General features: G+C 35.8%; 1 protein-coding gene across 13 annotated transcripts in view; it reads left to right on the forward strand.

The window, feature by feature from the left end:
• mmy (UDP-N-acetylglucosamine pyrophosphorylase mmy) overlaps nucleotides 1–20,451 on the forward strand; it is a 117,466-nt gene that overhangs the window by 79,340 nt on the left and 17,675 nt on the right. For 7 of the 13 annotated variants that reach the window (XM_069326013.1, XM_045765606.2, XM_069326011.1 and 4 more), the window contains 10 exons: nucleotides 3,299–3,423; nucleotides 4,966–5,126; nucleotides 5,527–5,714; nucleotides 5,944–6,168; nucleotides 6,458–6,632; nucleotides 7,145–7,304; nucleotides 9,970–10,110; nucleotides 11,078–11,263; nucleotides 14,553–14,585; nucleotides 20,172–20,237. In XM_069326013.1, coding sequence (XP_069182114.1) covers nucleotides 3,305–3,423; nucleotides 4,966–5,126; nucleotides 5,527–5,714; nucleotides 5,944–6,168; nucleotides 6,458–6,632; nucleotides 7,145–7,304; nucleotides 9,970–10,110; nucleotides 11,078–11,263; nucleotides 14,553–14,585; nucleotides 20,172–20,237 — 1,454 coding nt within the window. In that variant the 5' untranslated portion in view covers nucleotides 3,299–3,304. Of the gene's footprint in view, nucleotides 1–3,134; nucleotides 3,159–3,298; nucleotides 3,424–4,965; nucleotides 5,127–5,526; nucleotides 5,715–5,943; nucleotides 6,169–6,457; nucleotides 6,633–7,144; nucleotides 7,305–9,969; nucleotides 10,111–11,077; nucleotides 11,264–14,552; nucleotides 14,586–20,171; nucleotides 20,238–20,451 lie in introns of those variants that run through there. The other 6 variants (XM_069326010.1, XM_069326019.1, XM_069326020.1 and 3 more) reach the window with 5 other exon arrangements.

Here is a 20,451-nt window from a genome sequence, read left to right on the forward strand (position 1 = left end):
AATTGATTTAGATTATTTGATGGGAAGTTGTGTTGGGTTAAGTAGGCTACGCTTGCCGACATTACCTTAAATAGTGAGGAGGATAACGGTGGTATTATTGCGGTGATGCAAGTGTTAAGTGACGGTTTATGATGTATTTATCCTGTATTTAGCCACACCAGTATTTGTCCTGACGATGTGCGGATGTTTGAACTCTTGGTTATCAGTATACAAACACGGCTGGTGGGCAGCCATTAGTGCCAGAGCAACACCTCGCTCCACTCTCTTTTGTAACGCTTGGTTTTCACCACAACTAATTCTCCACAATGTTGTATTTAACATTACAGCTGTATTTGAGTATTAGAATTTGTACATAATACAGTTTCAGCGATACTAGGTTGAAACTGAACATAGTCATTTTGAACCGGAAATATAATCTGGTTAACTTATCATCGCCGAATTAAGCGCATTGTTCTCAAGCGGATGTGGCCAAGTTGTCTTCCAAGGTTGGCCAAGGCTCTTGGCCACGTTTTCTTACACCTGGTGCCCATGTCCACCTAGCAGTAAATAGGTACTCGGGAGCTAGGCACCTGTTGGGGGCTGCCCCCTGGGGGAAGGTCAGTAGTTGACGTAGTGGGGGAGGTAGAAATAGCCTAAAATACTGTATCCCTTTGAGATGTATTTTTTTCTTGTTTCAATAAACATACTTGAACTTGAACTAGAATGATTAGATGAACTTAAAAAGCTTCTAATCCCCAACTCTAGGCACAATCTCAGCTGGTGTGAGTGCCTCCGTTGGTATATATACATACATGAATAAATATTTATTCTCTCTGTTGTGAGGAAAACCGCGCCTGTCACATACCTTTCCGGATACAGTTCTATCGACAAAGTTCCAAGAAACATAATCAAAATGTGTGTGTATTAGAGCATTGAGCTCGGTGTAAGATCTTAGGACCCATGTAATCAAGCCGTCCTCCTAATAACACATCGCATGTTGACGCATACATTACAAAAGGCCAAAAACTTACACAAGAAAATGATACCGGGTCCCGAAATTGGCATAATGTTCCGTTTTCTGTTTGTAGGTCGGCGTTCAATCCCCCTGACCGTCCAACTGGTTGGGCACCATTCCTACCACCCGTCCCATCCCAAATCCCTATCCTGACCTCTTCCCAGTGCTATATAGTCGTAATGGCTTGGCGCTTTCCCCTTGATACTTTCCTTCCCATCCGTTTTCTGTTCATGGGTCCTTTGGTAGTCTAGGCCTGACACTTTAGTACGACGGTTTCTTGGCATAGGAAACGCTGCTGAGAACGGGTTTCGTGGTCAGGTCTGATAGCTGTGATAACTAGCTAGGTAGCCGGTCGGCCGAGTGGACAGCACGCTGGTCTTGTGATCCTGTGGTCGTGGGTTTGATCCCAGGCGCCGGCGAGAAACAATGGGCAGTTTTTTTTCACCCTATGCCCCTGTTACCTAGCAGTAAAATAGGTACCTGGGTGTTAGTCAGCTGTCTGTCCTGTACTAGTCCTGCGTACTGTCTCTAGGCAGTGATGTCACTTGCTTTATACACAAAAAACAAATCTACCAGTAAAAAAATCGAGATAAACATACGATAGATAGCACGCTCGGAGACTTGCAAATATCTGTTCTGCTACAAATTTGTTAAAAATCATCTAGATCATCCAAATTGGCAACACTGCATGAGTTGAGTGAAGGTCAGTGAGATGCTGGAGGTAGAGATGGCGGGAGATGGGGAAGGGAGAGCTTGGTGGGGAAAGGGGAGTGGAGAGGAGATAACACGTCCATCCATGAGCCACCTGCCTGAATAGCCAAGCCTCCTGCAGGCTATAAATTGCTGGCGACCATGAAAACCCCATCCATCCACAGTCTTCAATATCGGCTACTGGTAATGGCTCCAAACAGCGATTGATGATGATAAAGATTAAGCCACCCAAGAGGTGGCACGGGCATGAATAGCCCGTAAGTGGTGGCCCTTTTAAGCCATTACCAGTATTATTAGCTGATACTGGAGATCTGTGGAGGTGCAACTGCATCCTGCGTGACGGAAGATGTCTCCCCCGTGTCCAAACAGCCTCCACGTACGGGCTATATATGCCCGTGCCACCTCTTGGATGCCTTAATCTCTATCAATCAGTCAATCGGCGGGAAGATTGGGAAGGTAGGGGGTGAAGGGGAGATGGGGAAGGTACGATTGACGGGGGAGAGGGAGGTTGCGTGGAGATAACGAAGATGGGGGTGGTAGAAGTAAGGAAGATGAGTAAGGGAAGGGAGGCGAGTGAGTAAGTAAGGGTGGTGAGGCCGGAGTAAGGTCATGAGTGACCCACATGTAACTGTAGTCTCACTTTCATCTGAAGATGACAAGGTCAGACACGTAGCGCCGCCGCCGGCAACCCGACCAACCTGCCTGCCAGCCCCCACATAACCAGCTGTCAACCAAGAAACATCACACAAACACGCACTCTCAACCTCTCAAGCTGGCACTCATGTATTCCAGGAATGGAACCTACAACACTTTATTATTTCTTTTCTTCTAGAGATTTCCTGCGACCCCTAAATTCATTTTTCATAGTTCAGGGTTATTTGTTCTAGCCGCGTCACTCACTTTTACTCATCAAGAAATAAACATTTCGCAATTATGTGTATTATATTAAAAGGTCGTATATTAAAATACTTACGTGGAGGTCGTTACTTAGGGTGAGGTGGTAAAATAGGCCGGGTAGACCTATTACGATAGTTTCTCAATATCAGGATGGTCCCGTTCTCTGACCGCAACGTTAGAAAGTGGAGGTTTAACTTGATATGATTCACGTATATCACAAGAATTTCATGTAAAGTCATGCGTAACAGGGGTAGTATGATGTATATCACAATAGTCTCGTAACTTGGCATGATTCACAGCGATCAGTCATCATGGTGTAGGCAGTAGATTATCCCAATAATATACTCGCTCCAAACGCATTAGCCTAACGAGAGAAGCAAAGCTATTCTTAGTACTAATTATGGAACCCAAACCTTTCCCTACTTCCAGTTAACATTCCTGCCAACCTTTGGAGAACGGTGAGGTGTTGTCCGAGCATATAAGCAGCAGAGTAGCGAATAATAACTGGAAAAACGGGCTCACCATAGCCCGTGCTACATGGACAATTATGTACCAAGTATATATATATATATATTCTTTTAATGTCTGTGTTTATTGTCACCATACTTTACGTAACAATACAACCGTTACAATGGTGATAACATGATGGTGAAGGGGTGTGTGAGAGAGGACTAACGCGAGGTCTTTGTGTTACAGATCACAATGATGGACTTGGTGAACCTGCGTCAGCGTCTGGCTGCCCACGGCCAAGAACACCTCCTCCAGTTCTGGGACGTGCTCACCGAGGCCAACAAGAGGACGCTCTACAATGACCTCAACGAGTATGTCCCATCCCTTGTTTGCCTGCCTGGCTAGCCTCATGGTAATGGCCATGTTGCTTTCTCTCCTCTTTTTTTTTTCTCCTGTCTGTCTGTCTGTGTGTGAGATAATTCATATCATGTGTAAAACCAAGATAGAATAAAAAAAACGGACCAAAAAATAGGTTTAATGGGCTGTGATGGAAAGGGAAGCACAATCAGAGAACACTGTATGTACATCAGAAGTCCACAGTTGTTCAGCTATAAGAAATACTATATTGCCAGAACAAAAGTGAAATTTTTCGAGAAAAAATGGACAATTTTCTGCAAGAATTTTCAGACCAACTGGGCTGTAAAGGATATGTCGTCTATTCAGGTACAATTGTACCATAGAGGTACAATTCAGGTACCCAGTGAACAATACAGTTGAGCAGTGAAGAGCGACGAAGAGACATTTTAAATTGGTTGTTACAGACAAGTGAAAAGAAACCCAATCTCTTCTTTAATTAAAAAAAAAAATAGTGAAGTACACCAAGTAAAGGCTGACAGTCATTATGTTAAAATAGAAGAATTAGAATATGTATCTCTTGGTTAAAATATTCCAGTCAGCATTTGTTATTGAAGGTCCATTTCAGAAATGAAAATGTGGCATAAAACTCTTGCCATATAAGAAAATGTGACCACCTGCAGGGTAGGGGGTGGGGGGGGGGAATAAAACAACTTTGTCCATGTTATGTATTTCATGAATGATGTGAAGTATGAACTGTATTGGGGTTTCTATTGTTGAGAATAACAGTTGTGTTAGATTACAACAATGATCAAACTCTGCACAGCAGCTCAATCATTCTCAAGGCTTGAGTCAGAGATACAGCAAGAGTTGCATCTGACACAGTGGTCATAATTCAGACAAAGTTCCATTTGACCCCGAATGTAACATCAATACATGGGGTCTATGGAAGAAACCAGGCAAAAAAAAACATACAAGGTCTTTAATGAGTCTGAAGATCAAAATTAATGAATTATTAATGAAAGAAAAACTAATTAATGCAAAACTGGATTAATAAACTATGACCTCTAATTGAAGCTTTTCCTTTGAATGAAGGAAGTTTACAAAGAAGTAGAAAATAAAAAGTATCTTACCAATGTTAAAAACCGACAAAAAAATGTTAAACTTAATAGAGGCAAACATTAGATAATAAATATAACATGTTGAGGGCTTAGTTTTTAGTACAAATTATTGTTGATTTAAGTTTGTAAATCCTGTTTCAAATGTGCTGTTTTTATGATAGAGCCACAGAGGTCATTTCAGAAACAGATGGGTGGGGCTAACCGTGTACTGTATTCTTGGATATTAATATCAGATCTTTGAGTGTAGATGATTTTTTGTACACATACTTATTACTTTCAGCAACTTGCAGGCCTCTTGGATACTATTCCTCACAGCAGTCACTTAATTCTTGAATTCTATTAAATTATTTAATCTTAACCACCATTCTGTGTAGGGTTTTATGGTAGTTTAAAGAAAAACTAGGCTTTTGCTAGTACTGGATCCAACCTATGCTACAGGTTGGACTACGATGAGGTATGTGGATTTTACAAAAGAACGGTAGTATCTCTCAATGAGGAGCAGACGAAGCTTGACGAAAGAATGCAGCCCATCCCAGCGGAGATGCATGGATCTGTCACGCGTACCCCACTTGAGAAAATCACTGATTATGAGGAGGCAGGTCAGTTTATTATTGCAAATTTACTTTGTTTACCTTTTGCTTTCAGTTAGAATGACCTGCTCAGAAATTGGTACTGTAATTCAGTTGAGGGACAAAACTTGGTATTGTAATTCATTTGTGTTCTGGGGGTTTGTGTAAAAAAGATGATAAACATTTTATGTATCACTGAGCTGAGCCACAAGATGGCCAGACCATTTACTGTTGGGCAAGGAGTTGTATTGTGAAAACGTCAGTCAGTATTGACTGGTCAACAACTATCTTGAAAAATAATAATAAATAACATAATTTACCTAAGATTTTTTAATGAGAACATCAAAGTAAGCAGTTATAAGCATTGAGAAAATTATTTAAACACTACTCCAAACAGGAAGAAATGTAAATTCTTTACACTGTATTTTAGGTCTGCGTGAAGTGAGTGCAGGGCATGTGGGAGTGCTCCTGCTGGCAGGTGGACAGGGCACTAGACTTGGCGTCGACTATCCCAAAGGCATGTATGATGTTAAGTTGCCATCTGCGAAGACTCTTTACCAGCTCCAGGCAGAAAGAATACTGAGGCTTCAACATCTTGCTAAGGAGAAGCATGGCAAGGTATCCCACCATTTAAATGACACAATTTTATAAATTTATTGCCTTAATCATAAATTAATGTTTCTCCTGTAGATAAACTTTTGTTCTGAAATTAATAGATGAAATTCTTGACAGAGAATAATCCACATGACTTGATAAGTGTCCAGAACGGAGGGAAATGTTGTCAATTTCCTTTCTTTTCTTGTGTATATGTATGAGTTGTGTCTAAAATTCTTGACTATTGTTTCAGTGTGGAAACATTCCATGGTACATCATGACCTCCGAGCATACCAAGGAGCCCACCATGGATTTCTTTGCTCGTAACCATTATTTTGGTTTGGAGAAGGAGAACCTGGTGGTGTTTGAACAGGGAATGTTGCCTTGCTTTACCTTTGATGGGAAGATTATCTTGGAGTCGCCATACAAGGTGGCCCGTGCACCTGATGGCAATGGTGGGCTCTACAGAGCACTCAGGGTCAGTATTTTCTCATTATAGTGTTGCTCGGTAAGAAAAGTGTGTTTTTTCCTTTAGTGTACTGTGAAATGTTATATAATATTTCCTTCTATAAACAACAGAATGTGAAATATATACTCTATATAGTATATTGTTTCATTTAACTGTTTATTTACTTACAAATCATTTTATACAATTGGCATATAGTAATAATCTTTATCATTTAGCCTTGTGGATTATAGATAAATTACAAGAGTAATAATGTTTTTCTATAATGAGTGACAAAATCATTGTGCCCATATGCATACAGGAGAAGAATGTGCTAGAAGATATGGAGCGTCGAGGAATTAAATACGTTCATGTGTATTGTGTAGATAACATTCTAGTCAAGATGGCAGATCCAATCTTCATTGGCTACTGCCTTTCTAAAGGAGCAAATTGTGGAGCAAAAGTTGTAGAAAAGGCCTTCCCAACTGAGGCAGTTGGTAAGTAATAGCTTGTTTACTGTATTCCTTTGGGTTATTGAAATCTTTTATGACAATAAATCTCAGTACTGACTATTGAGTAATGCAAAACTGTCATATTTAACTCATTTAAGAGTGTGATTTAAAGTAAATAAGAAATATTACCAGATGTAGTCTCTCCTTGTATTTTAGTCCGAGAATTTTTTTGTGTCAGAGCCAATATGTTAAGATTGTGTAAAAGTCAACGTTCAAACTGGCTGACATTCAAAGGGGGTAGATTGCTCTTTCTGTACTTTGCGTTTATCTTACCATAATGCAGTTAGGGTTAAGAGCAAGGACAACCTCATACACCAGTGCAAGTAAAGTGTTATATTTTTAAGTAGTTTATTGTATAAATGGTAAATTTTTCCAAACCTTATTTGCATCCAAGTCTTAAAACTTATAAATTAACTGTACATTACCAGGAATACAATAATATTGTTATGGTTTGCATACTACAGTACTGTAAAGAAGCATAATGAATTTTTCTTCAGGTGTGGTATGTAAGGTTGATGGCATCTATCAAGTAGTGGAGTACAGTGAAATTACCCTAAAGACAGCTCAAAAACGAAACCCTGATGGAAGGCTCACATTCTCAGCTGGCAACATTTGTAACCATTATTTCACTACAGATTTCTTGAAAAAAGTTGTGTAGTAAGTATTCAATTGTTTATACAGTATTAGTTTGCAAAGTTTATTGTTAGTTTTCAGTTACGTATGTATCCAAAAGTTGAATGTGAAACATTAATTTGCAAGAATTGAGTAAGAGGATTAATGTATGATCAAGATAAAACTAATTTCTTTTACAATACAGTATCTACATTATTTAAACATGAAATTGAAGTATAGGTTTTTTTACAATTACACAAGTACATTTTATTTATTGGATCAGATATTAATCGTGTAATCATACAGTATCATACAATACAGCCTAAGAACTATTAATTTATAAAATGGTCTTACATTGGATAAAATTGTGAGGCAAACTTGTGGATTAAAATTTGAAAATCGAACAACAGAATGGCAGGTTGCAATGGATATTGAACTGGAATTACTTGAAGCATTGGTACATAAATTAGACTGCAGTAATCACTAAAATATATATTGAGCAAAATGCATGTTTTTGTTGACCAAACCACACACTAGAAATTGAAGAGACGACTCATTTTTTCAGCCACGTTATTGTAACTCTTCATCTGCGTATGTCTTTGCTGATATATTACATTTAAATATGCTTTAATTTATGTACATAAACACCAAGATAAAAGTAGATTGTGTGTGTTTAGACTGCTCTATTTAGACTATTTAGAAGATATTTTCATCATATATGTGGTTTATATGTTCAGTTTGCTGATTATTGAATTGACAAAAATTAAGACTATATATAAAGTGGATACTATTACATGTATTATTTGATTCATTTATAGTAATACAGTACATGTTTTTCCAATGAATTATGTATAAATTGGATTTGTCATAGTGTAGCTTGAACCTTTGCTCAGGAAGTTGACTTAGATATGATATTAATGCAAGGCAAAAGTAACAGTTACTAATTCTGTTCTTTTCCAATTCCTTGCATTTGCAGTGGGTGAGTACAGAGGTGTGATGTGAAGTGTGTGTGTGTTGTGGTGGTGGTGGCAGTGTGAAGTGTGTGTGTTGTGCTGGTGGCAGTGTGTGTGTGTGTGTGTTGTGCTGGTGGCAGTGTGTGTGTGTGTGTGTTGTGCTGGTGGCAGTGTGTGCTTCCATTTTATAACAGCCAAAAATGTTACATTCAGTGAAATTTTGTATACATATTATATAGTTTTGTCTCAATTTTGTATTAAATTCATTGATACATTGTGCTTACATATATTGATACATATATATCATTGATATTATTCTTACATTCATTGATACATACATCTTATTGATATATACATATATTATATATATACTGTATATATTATACAGTATATATATAATAAATTTTTATTAATATTAAAATAATAAACTCTCAAATCTGAATGAAAAACATATTGGCTTAATTTTGATCTCCTTATAATGGATAAAATTCCTTCGCCCATTAATAAACGGGTGACAGTTTATTATCCAGAACCACCCATACATCTATTTCTTTGAGTTCTTTAAAGCCTTTTCACATAATTTACTTGTGTGTTTGTGTGTGTTAAGCTTGAGCGAACCACAAACAACGTTATCACTATAAACTGCAACTCCTCAAGGATTTGAACCTAAGAGGCCAGGGGTCTCCCCAATGGCTGTTGAGTACTGTAATCTCTACACAGGCGATTGTCCATAAGTATTGGATGATTGTGAGACCTGCATGTTTCCAATACCTGGCAACATTTGTGATGCATATTGAGTACAGTTATTGAATGGTCCTCAAGCAGTATTATCACTATTAACAATATACTGCATACGCATGCTTAATTACCTGTATCATTCATCCCTTTTGAGAGTTTTCAGTGAGTGGTGTGTTTTATATGTTTTGTGTAGTGTTGTGTTTAGTGTACTGTATAATAGTAGCCTTTCCTAAAAATATGCTTTCTAAGTATTACATGTTAGAGTTGTACAATGAATATATAAATTGATATATATTTTATATAGCACTGTTTAACCCCTTTTGAGAGCATTTTCTTTTTATCCATTCTGTTCCTTCTGTAGTGTGTTATTTTTTCTTAGTCAGTTTGGGATTTCAAGTTTAGTTTATTAATCTAAACAACCATCTGTTTGAATTAAAAAGGTTAAAACCAAATGTTGTGACTGGCTCATTAATTTCTTTATCCAAGAGTTGTATCCTCTTTATCCAAGAGGCAGGACTGCAGGCTTGCTTTCCACCTATACAGCTTCCACTTTACCATAAAATCATCATACTGTACTTAAAAGAATATACAACTTGGGGAATAGCATGCGAAAACAGGACTGATATCATTGATCAGTAGAGGTTACAGAAGTACTTTTGTGGAAAGTAAAAACATATCACATGGGATTAGCCTGAGAGTTGTGTCCTTTAGGTTGACTTTGATGCTCTCGGGTGGATCCAATAGTCGTAATGGAAGAATTAAAGTTGTGTAAATTATGTAAAACAGTGCAGCTTGATGATCATTATTTTCTCCAAACTTTTCAACAGTTTAAAATAATAAAAATAACTAATGAGATTCGCAAAAATAATAAAGCAGTGTTGTATATTTTTTAAAAAGTTATATTATCAATACTTTCTGGAGCAACTTGTTCCTGAACAGGTCATTGTTCTGACTAAGCTGGGAATCAAAGCTTGTACCATAAGTAGTTTTCTAGCATTTACAGTACTTGTCTCTTGCAGTGACTATGAAGCTAGCATGCATCATCACGTGGCCAAGAAGAAGATTGTCATGGTCAACTCTGATGGCAAGAGCATTAAGCCAGAAAAGCCTAATGGCATCAAGATGGAGAAGTTTGTCTTTGATGTCTTTCAGTTCTCAAAGTGAGTTTTATATTTTGGTGCTATTTAATTACAGTGCTGTTATGTTCAATCTCAGTACCAACAACCAGAGCGCAACTCTATAGTCTCCTGAGACTGATGGATGTCTACTACTATATTCAGTAATCATAGGTACTGAGATTGAGTATGGGGGAAGTGGGAAGTGAATGTGTGAGGGAGTGAGTATGTGAGTATGGGAGAAAGTGGGGATTAAGTATGTGAGGAGCTGGTATTGAGCCTGTGAGGTGAGGAAGAGGAAAGTGGGTGTATACAGTACATGAAAAGAAGTAGGGATGTAGAAAACCACAAAGTTGAAAGTAGGCAATTTATTGATAATATTCTATACAATCTTAGAATTAAAATATCTTCTTGGTTTTTCTGTGCATTATTGTCAGTACTTTGTGGTCTGTTCAACCAGTTATAAGTAACAAGGCTAGGCAGCCACACTGCCAAAAGATGAACTGAATGCACATTCAATCCCATTGGGATGCGGGTTTGATCCTCAATATTTTCTCATGGTCATCTTGTTCTTTGGATTTAAATGTGCATGTGATATGTTTGTCTGAGAACTTACAAAAGGAGCAGCATACGATTTATCTTATGAAGTGGTAGGGAGCTGCTGTGGATGATTTGCTGTTGTGTTGTGGTGCTGTACTCTATGATGCTGTGCATTGTGTAAAATACAGTGAATAGATGGTTGTCTAAATTATATTTTTGCAATTGCAAGATAATGCTTCCCATCATTTCCAAGTTAATACCTCTCCACCCTATAACAATGGGATATTGGTTTATGATGATGACTAACCTTCGTGGTAGACAATCATATTAGACATATAATGTTTTAACAGATATAATTATGTTATCAAGTTAAAGTGAGTCACATAAAATTTTCATATAGAATTGGAATCCCACTGTAATACATTTATAATCATCAAGAAGTAATTTATTTATATTATTCTGTATTCTACAGCACCTTAGCAGTGTGGGAAGTAATACGTGAAGATGAATTTGCTCCGCTCAAAAATGGGGATGGGGCCGAGAAGGACACCCCAACCACGTGTCGTCATGCACTCTTCTCTCTTCATCACCGCTACCTTCTGAATGCTGGCGGAACTCTCATAGACGAAGAGGGTGAACCCCTTCCTCTAATCCCCAGGTAAGACATTTCAACAGTTAATAATAACAAAGAGAGTGAGTTATTTGTTACTTAATACAAACAGATTAATGCCTGATGTACCTTTATATCTTCACTTATTCAGATATAACAGAAATATAAAAGGTAAGTTTTTGTTTTTTGCTGTTAATATATGTGTGTGTGTGTATTTTATATTTATAAAATAATCATAATCATTCTTTTATAGTATACAGTATGAGTATGAGCATAAATGAGTACACACCTAAGGGAGTGTAGGTTAGGCTCACCTTGGGAGTTGGATTACCCACTGTGTGTATCTCAGAGACGATCCCTACTGTACGGGGCTCCAACCACGGCAACAAGTGTGGTAGATTTTGAAGTGAATCTGAGCATACTGTACTTGACACGGAAGATTTAAATAGCTTTTTGATTTTATGAAGTTTAGTTTTTTGTATTAGATAACCCAGTACATACTGTAACAGTACACATAGTACAACCTCAAAAAGTCAAAGATAATTGGTTGCAAAAAACATTCTGAATTTTCACATATTTAGAATTTTCAAAAAACTTGCTGTTTTATTATTTGAACTTTATTTTTGCATGAAAATTGTAAATTAAACTTTGCATATTTATACATGCAAATGATATGAAGTATAACTTATTCATTCCTCATTTACATTATACAGCAGAGCATCATGTATGAACAAACACCACCTCTCTCCAGTAGTCATAGCAACAACCCACTGCTTCATATGAATGAGAGCACAGTACCATTCATGAGTTGTCCTATATGGAGTAGAATAAGCACATACTGTACATTCATTCTCTTCATTATAAATGCTTCCACCCAGCCTTATTCCATACTATATTCACTGTTGTTCACACACTGTCCTCAATTTTTTACACAATTACTCGTGTCCTCTCATCTTCCCGGCTCCTCTCTTCTCCTCCTCTTAAGGAGCACCCACCATCATCCATTCATTCTACAAGCCCATGACATTTAAGGTGGTAAGGTTTTTGCTTTATTTTCTTAATGCTACACATGCTTTCAGATTTTCAATTTCTTCTCTAATTCTTGAATTTTCATGTTCAAACCAGGATAGGATAGGATATACCTCAGTGTTATTTCAGAATCATGCATAAGAGTCTGCACCAGCACACTTTTGTGCAGCAATCGTGCAGCAGTCACAGTCACCACCTATACTCTTGTAAATTAAAATTTCACACTCAAGCCCCTTCAGCTACAATACACAGTTATTTGTTGCCCAATGCCATTATTTATTCATTAATAGGCATACTGTTTTCTTTTCTCATTTTCTCATACTCTTGTTCATATACCATTTGCTCCATTCCACTTATAATTTACTTTCATCTTTGAATCTCATGAATTTTGCACATCAAACTTTCCTTCATTGAAGGCTTTAACCACTTCCAGCTTCTTCTGTTCCTCATTTATTCCTCTTACAATCCACACAGCCATAGGAGCCTGCCCTTGCTTTCTGGAGCTTGGGCAGTTGTAGGCCCCCTTGATCTGAGGCTATTCATACTGAATATATTTGTTTCTGTTATATACACTTTTGTTGTTATTATAAAGGTTTTATAATTATATTAACATCATTTTTTCAGGGTTTTCAAAATAGGAAACATGGGGGAAGGGCAAAGTAGGCATGGGGGGTAAAGGGCAAAATAGGCATGGGGTGAAGAGTGGGGAGCTACTTTGTCCACTCTGATGCTCTTTGTCATCTTGACTTCTGCTCACATTCTTTGGCATACAGCAACATAATTTTCAGGGTCATTTGGAGCCTAGGCCTAAAACTACAAGATGACATATGAAGCAAATTCATGAATATAAACCTGTAACTTCTGGACCTAAATATATTTTGTGGGTGAACCTTAACAGGTCTCTTCTTCATGCTTACTATACATAAAAACATCATTCATATATACATGCATGCTATGCTTTATATTGATGCAATATATATTCCTGATTTAAAATGAGCTGAACAAATACCTAGATTTAGCAGCCTTGCAGAGGTAGGTGCATGATTTGCTTGTCTAATGAGCATTATAAAATTATACTCAGTGTTTCCTCTAATTGTAGATTTTGTCAAGCTAGTCCTTTAAATGATTGTAATTTGATCACAGATTAGCCTTAGTCGACTGCACCATGACATGATAAAAGAATTGCAACCTGGAGTGCTACTGCCCTCACAAGGCTCCCGCAGTTTCTCCGAAGCACAGACCGGGGTTTTATACAATTCCCCATGCACCCAAGCTCTGGTTTAGAGCTTCAGAACATGATCTGTACTTCGGAGAAGCTGCGGGAGCCGTTTGAAGGCAATAGCACACTAGGTTGCAATTCGTTTACCATGTTGTGGTGCAGTCGACTAAGGCGCGTCTGGAATCATCCCAGACATAGGTTCGCTCCCTCATTGTAATTTGAATATAAAAGGCTTATTTCCTCTGAGCTAGTACCATAAACTATGAATGTTTGGTTTATATGACTTTTTTTATAGTATATGAACATAAATACTAACATTAATGGAGTGTAGGGTTTATACACTTACATAAGAGAGTGTAGGTTAGGCTCACCTTGGGCTTTAGTGTACCCACTGTGTGTATCTCAGAGAGGCTCCTTAGTGTCCATGGTTTATCAACTAAATAATTCTGAAGAGTATTTAACCAAGGCAATATCACATTATAAGCTTGCTAACCTTTAATCTAAATTGGTATTATAAAATTTAATTAACTCAATTAGGAGTACAGTATATCGTTAATGGTAGCGCTTAATTTGTTGTTTTGTAAACCATGTTAAATCATGGTGCAATATTTCCTTGTTAGCTTTGGATATAGAGTATTTATCTCTTGAGGTATGTTAAGTTTCCTATGTTGGTTTTTTTAATTTGTAATCATGGTAAAGTAGTTTATAAAATGAGGGATCAGTGGTCTAGCTTAAATTTATAGTCCAGCCATTATTTAACTGTTGATGATTTGCAAGTCTCTGTCCTTAACTGTCATTTCAGTATAGTTTATAGAAATTTGAGCAATATAATTATATATTGCATGCAAATATTTTATATATTTTATTATTCCTATACTTTATTTTTTCTTTGCTAGTGCATGTTAAGCAGTTTTTTTTTTTAACCTTTGCTAAAATTTATTTTGTGAAACTAACAAAATCTTGCGATATATTTATATGCTGCTGTAGATGGCTAATGATATTTTCTAATTTTCGAGCTAAGCTATTGTGAAGCTTAAATAATTAGCATGCCTGAGTGTGTCACATCTCAATTATTGACGTGTATTATAGGCCAGAAGACAGACCAGTGTCGGTAGTGAGCAGGTATGTTGACGTTTTGAGAGTGAAGTGATCTTGAGTGTGTTTTCTGAGTGCTTAACAATATAAAGGAAAACTTATGCCAAGTAGATCTAAGAGAGCTTAGTTTTTTTTTATGTGCTTTTGGCAAATTGTTTTGAAAAACAAAGTAATTTTTGTGTAATTTTGGAGCAATACAGTGCTATCGAACTCATGCCTCATTAATTTAATGTATCATTCTATTATGATTTTGGTTAACATACAAATATTTTGTTGGAAATCAAATTAGTTATATATTTATTTAAAGTAGCCTGTGCATAATGTATCACTTTAGTTGCAGTAAACTTTATATTATATTGATATATTAAATGCATAATATATTAGCTTAATTCTTTATATAAATATACTTTTGTCTTTTTTTTATAAATTATATAGTTGGTTTTTAATTAGTTTAACTATTTTATTTCTTAAAATGATAGTTATTATGAATTTGGTGCAGTCATAGCATAAAAGTGATATTTTTTTCAATGAAAATCATGAAATAAAATTACAGCAATATTAAATCCAATGAATGAGCACTGAGTGGATGATATCCACCACTCAGAGCACTTAGGGAATACAAAATATGTATAGTTAGTCAGAGAAGAATCATTAGCTGATGAGCCTAGATGAATGGGAGAGTACTAATGGCATGATTAGCTTACTATACAAACTGTAACTCAATTCAAACCAGCAATTTTCAATATTAGAATTTCATAAGGTAGTGAATGTATAGAATACCACAATTCTAAATGATCTTGTGTAGTGCTGTTGTAAGATTATTTTAAGGTAATTATTTAATTATTCCTATTATTTGAGAGGCAATTGAAAATCAAATATGTACACTTGTACATCCATCAGAAATAACATTACAATTTGCCAGCTAAATATTGTTTATTTGAATACCCAGCTGGGTATTGTTCATTGATTATTCACTAAATTTAAAGTTAATGCTTTAAATTTTTCACAATAATTTCTCATTTAGTGAGAATTATTGTTCTAGTAAGATTCACTTTTATAATCAGTCTAGTTGGCTTAAGTTTCATATGTAACAGTTGTTATTTGTTGTGGTGAAGGCTTTCCAGTGAGTATTTGGGAACACTTCGTTTTGTGTGGAGTGAACACAGCTTTTGTCACGCACATTTCTCAGGACATTCCTATCTCTCCATTATGGTATCTTAACCTGTTTGTCAAAAATGTTTTGCATCCAACCACAAGCAGTGATGTGGTGGAGGCAGAGTCCATACACAGTTTCAAATGGAGATATGATACATCCCAGTAGGCTCAAGAAGCTGTACACCAGTAGATTGACAGTTGAGAGGCGGGGACCAAAGAGCCGAAGCTCAATCCCCGCAAGCACAACTAGGTGAGTTCAAGAACAACTGTTACTGGCCATTATATCAGGTTTGAGCCTTATTTTCTTTTTGTCTTCAAAATGGTAAGGGCTAGGTGGGTTATATATAGGCCTACTGATAGTATGGGTATTGTCATCCTTGGGTAAGACTCAATTTCATGTGGACAAGAAGCTAACACTATGTTAATAACTATGGTATGCTTAAAACTTGTGTCTCCAGAAATGTATATATGTGTATATAGTATATGTATGTATATCAATGAACATTTGTTCAGTATGTATCAGTGAATGGATAAAGGTATCAATGAATGAATGTATTTATATACATTCATTGAATGAGTACTGATTATGTATATATCAATGAATAAATGTATGAATGACTGAATAAACAAATGTGTGTATCAGTGAACAAACATATGTATCAATGGATAAATGAATGCATGTACCTGTATGTCTGTATCAATCAATGATAGTACTTGAAGTAACTATTTGGTTGCAAGTACCAATATGTAGCAATGAACCACCAGTAAACCACCTTTTGTACTATTAATTTGATAGTGTAGAAAAATTAAGCTAAAAACCAAACTTAAACATTCCTAGGCCTAGTATAGCATGTACACTATATGTACTGTACTATATATAGGCCTAGGTTAGGTTAAGTCTGGTCTTATATATATTAATATAATGACAAAAATATATATGTTGTGATTAAAAAAAAACATCAGGTTTGCCCAAATTCAATGGTACAAAAGTCAAGTTTCTGGTGGCATATCACTACATTTTGGTACTCACCACGAAGTAGTTACTGTGTACTGTTATTTTAGGAGAATGACCTGGTATCAGTAAGAACTAGGGGGGAACTACAAAACGTCTATTGGCCCACATGTGAGCATATAAATTGGGAGCATATAAATAGGAACTGTTGCCTATATATATCCTCATATGACATAGCTCCTATTTATATCCACACTATAAATAGGAGCTGCCTCATATAGGTTAATAGGCCTTCTGTTGTTTGTTTACTGTTATGTTCAAATGGTGATTGATTGAGCTGGTATACTTCATTACAATGATATAGAGAGTTGTGAAAACTATTTGAACTTAAATGGTATACCAATCATGTAATTATAATGGGATTTTATACCATGATTACTGCATTGGCATAGTAAACATTTGCAGTGATAACCACATCTATATAGCAAGTGATCATGAAATGAAAGCACATCCATTTAGTGCTATTATATCCATATTTGCATCATTGCTGTCAAACCCAGACAATAATAGTTTACATCAACGTATGTTGATAACCACTCTTTAAGGGGGTCAAGACTTCTTTTGTCTTTGTAAATTACAGGTATATTTTTATTTATTTTATTAACCCTTTTTACTTCAGCTTTTAATGGTAACCAGACTGGAAATTGAGTCAAAATAGAAGGGTTGAAAATCTATTTTAGTTCATTTATGTTATGAAAAACATTCACTCTCTTCAAATATACGATAAAAAATCTTAAACAAAAAAGGTTTCCAAGATTAAGAATATCATAAATTCAGTCAGTAAGCATAAGTGCCAAAAATATTTTTGACAACCAAATTCAACTATTTCCCTACATATAAATTAACCTTAATATTTGTAATTATATGTACAGTATATTTCTTTCAACATTAAAATAACTGAATGATGTATACATTTTTGTAGAATAGGTGTTTGTGTTTTCTTTTTTTAAATGAAGCACAATAGGTGACATTTACATGTGTCTTTGTTAGATGGGTGTACACACCACGTCAAAACTCATGTTGAGAAGATCAGATGTTTGGCCAAACATTGCAGAAAGGGGGACACTTTCTTAGTATGGTATTGTATCTAAAAAATTTCATTTTTCACGAGGAATGTCTGCTGCTTGTTGGTCCCTCGAGTGTGTCTGATGCAGGGAGTTCAAGTTCAAGTATGTTTATTGAGACAAGAAAAAATACATTTGAAAGGGATAGAGTAGCTTAGGCTATTTCTACCCCCCTCTACTTCAAGTCCCTCAAGGGGCGCACAAAGCAGGGAGATGGTTAATAAACACAATTCTTCTATCATTTGTTATATTGGCAATTCCTTTTCTTCTTACTGAGAAGGTTGTAATATTTAGGCCTTTTAGTTAGATGCAACACCTGTAAGTTTTAATGACTGCAGTCTTTGGCTGGAAGTCTAATGCCAGTCACACCCGTGAACTCAGTTACCCAGCAAGAATTTTCAGATCATTTACTAAAAGACTTATTAATTTTTTTTTATGTATGATGTGTAATATTGTGGTTATCACTTGCTTGCTCCAAGAAAATAGATTTAAAAATGGTGCCCACGTTAGATAATCACAAGAGGAGAAGCAGGATTGAGGAAACAGTAAATGACAAGAAAGAACAAAAAGAGTAAGGAATAACAGACAAACTGTTTTCATATGTAATGTGTTGAGAGGTATGTTGTTTGTGTTGTAGTTAACAGTTGGGTTTTATAAAGTAGTAATTCAAGAACTCGACTTCAGGCATTGTTTACTCCTGTAATATCCTGTTGGTGACCAGGTCTTACTAGTATTTAATATGAAATGTTAAATTTCAGCTGATATCTTGTATTTTTAATTTCTTATCCCCCATTCTTTTCGCATAATCTTGCGGTAATATAGTAATGGGTTATCCTCATCCTTCCACATTTGTTTTCTACAAATCAAACAATGGTACAGTAGCATATTAATGTCTGTACTTCTGGCTGTTTACATATTCATACAAATAATACTTAAAATATTCTCTTTGCCTAGTTTTATATTTCTTGTGCTTTATTTATACACTCAAATTTGGCCATTCATCTTTGGTGTATTTACTGAATTTCTACAAAAAAAGGAATTATTTAGAAATAATTGTGATTTTACCACCGTATAAAACACTTAATATAACAAATGAACAAGTGACTTAATTATGTAAATGTGGTGATGCAGTTTAATTAAGTCACCTGGTTGCAGTTGCTAAGGAGAGAGTATTCACATGACATTCAATATGGTGACTGAAAGACATCCAAATTCTACATTCATTGTATGTATTAACTAGTGCAGATAGTATTTTTGTGAAATTTTAATATTTTCTTGACTATGTATATTGTTTAAATGGCACATTGCAAATTACTATAATTGTGTGGGGTACAAAGCGTCACTTACTCTTGCTGTATATAATATAAGCTTGTCTTCCCTAAAGTGGATATAAGAAGAAAGCTGAACCATGAGTTGTTGTTTTCCAGTTGTCTTGCTAACTTTTTTCACTTTTACCGGGTGTTAGTATTATGTAGAGGCGGTGTGTTCGTGTTTTAATGAATCTCATTTGTTACTGATTGTATATTTTCTTAATAACTTTGTTTCTTATGTGTATTTTCTTAAATACTTTGTTACTTTTAATCTGAACTACTGTATCTGACCTAAATGATGACCAGCTTCACTCTTGTTTTTCAGTAAATTTAATAACAGTAAATTGTAATACCTGTAAAGTACTTTTACTTTATTTTGATTATTGCTCCTGCCATATATTAATTTAGTTTTATACACTTGGCCCTAAATAAATAATAATTAAAATCTTTATTAATTAATTTAGATACAAACCAATAAATATGGAACTCAATATACAATGCTTCAGTTTTGAAAACTGACCAAATGTATTTTTTCTGTGTAAACTTTATTTATTCCATAATTTATAGAGTAATTTGCACTGCAGACATCTATTGTTGTAGAGAATTTAGTGTGTAGACTACTGCTCGTGTAGAACATTCACAGTACAGGTTACTTTGTAGAGTTTTGTGTGAGGAGTGAAGTTTTTTGGGAAGTTGGTAGCTGTGTTTGCTCGTGTACAAATACACCCTTTTACACTTTTACGTTTTATAAGAGCCTGGCTCTTGTGTCTTTCCTTCTTGTTTTATCACATTATGTTGTATGCAACATGCATCTGCTCTATCTTTTCTTTACTTCTAGTTTTAGCATCTTTTCTTAGTTTGAGTTATGTTTCTTATATTTGTTTCTTCCTATTTACTTTTTTTAGTTTTACTATTATTTTTTAGTTTTGCTATCATTTTATACTATAGTTTTTATTCTCATTTTTAATTTTTGTTTCATACAGTACTTCCTGGATATATATATATATTTTTTTCTTTTGCCATTTTTTATTTTCCATTTATTTCTTACTTCTTGAATCCCTTCCTCATATAGCCCTGCTGCTGCTCCAAAATGTCCTACCACTGAAAATGCCAACACAGAGTACAATAATAATGATGCGTAAGTATGAATTTTCCCTTCATTTCTGGGATACCTGGCGGTGTTGGTGCTTTATGTGGAGGTGGCGGTGTTGGTGCTTTTTGTGGAGGTGGCAGCGTTGGTGCTTTTTGTGGAGGTGGCGGTGTTGGTAACTGTTGTGGAGGTGGTGGTGTTGGTAACTGTTGTGGAGGTGGGCCAACGTAGTGTATGTGGCTCTTGTACTCTCTTCCCCCTT

The sequence above is a fragment of the Procambarus clarkii genome, chromosome 17, assembly GCF_040958095.1.
Source record: "Procambarus clarkii isolate CNS0578487 chromosome 17, FALCON_Pclarkii_2.0, whole genome shotgun sequence".
NCBI classification, from domain to species: Eukaryota; Metazoa; Arthropoda; class Malacostraca; order Decapoda; family Cambaridae; genus Procambarus; species Procambarus clarkii.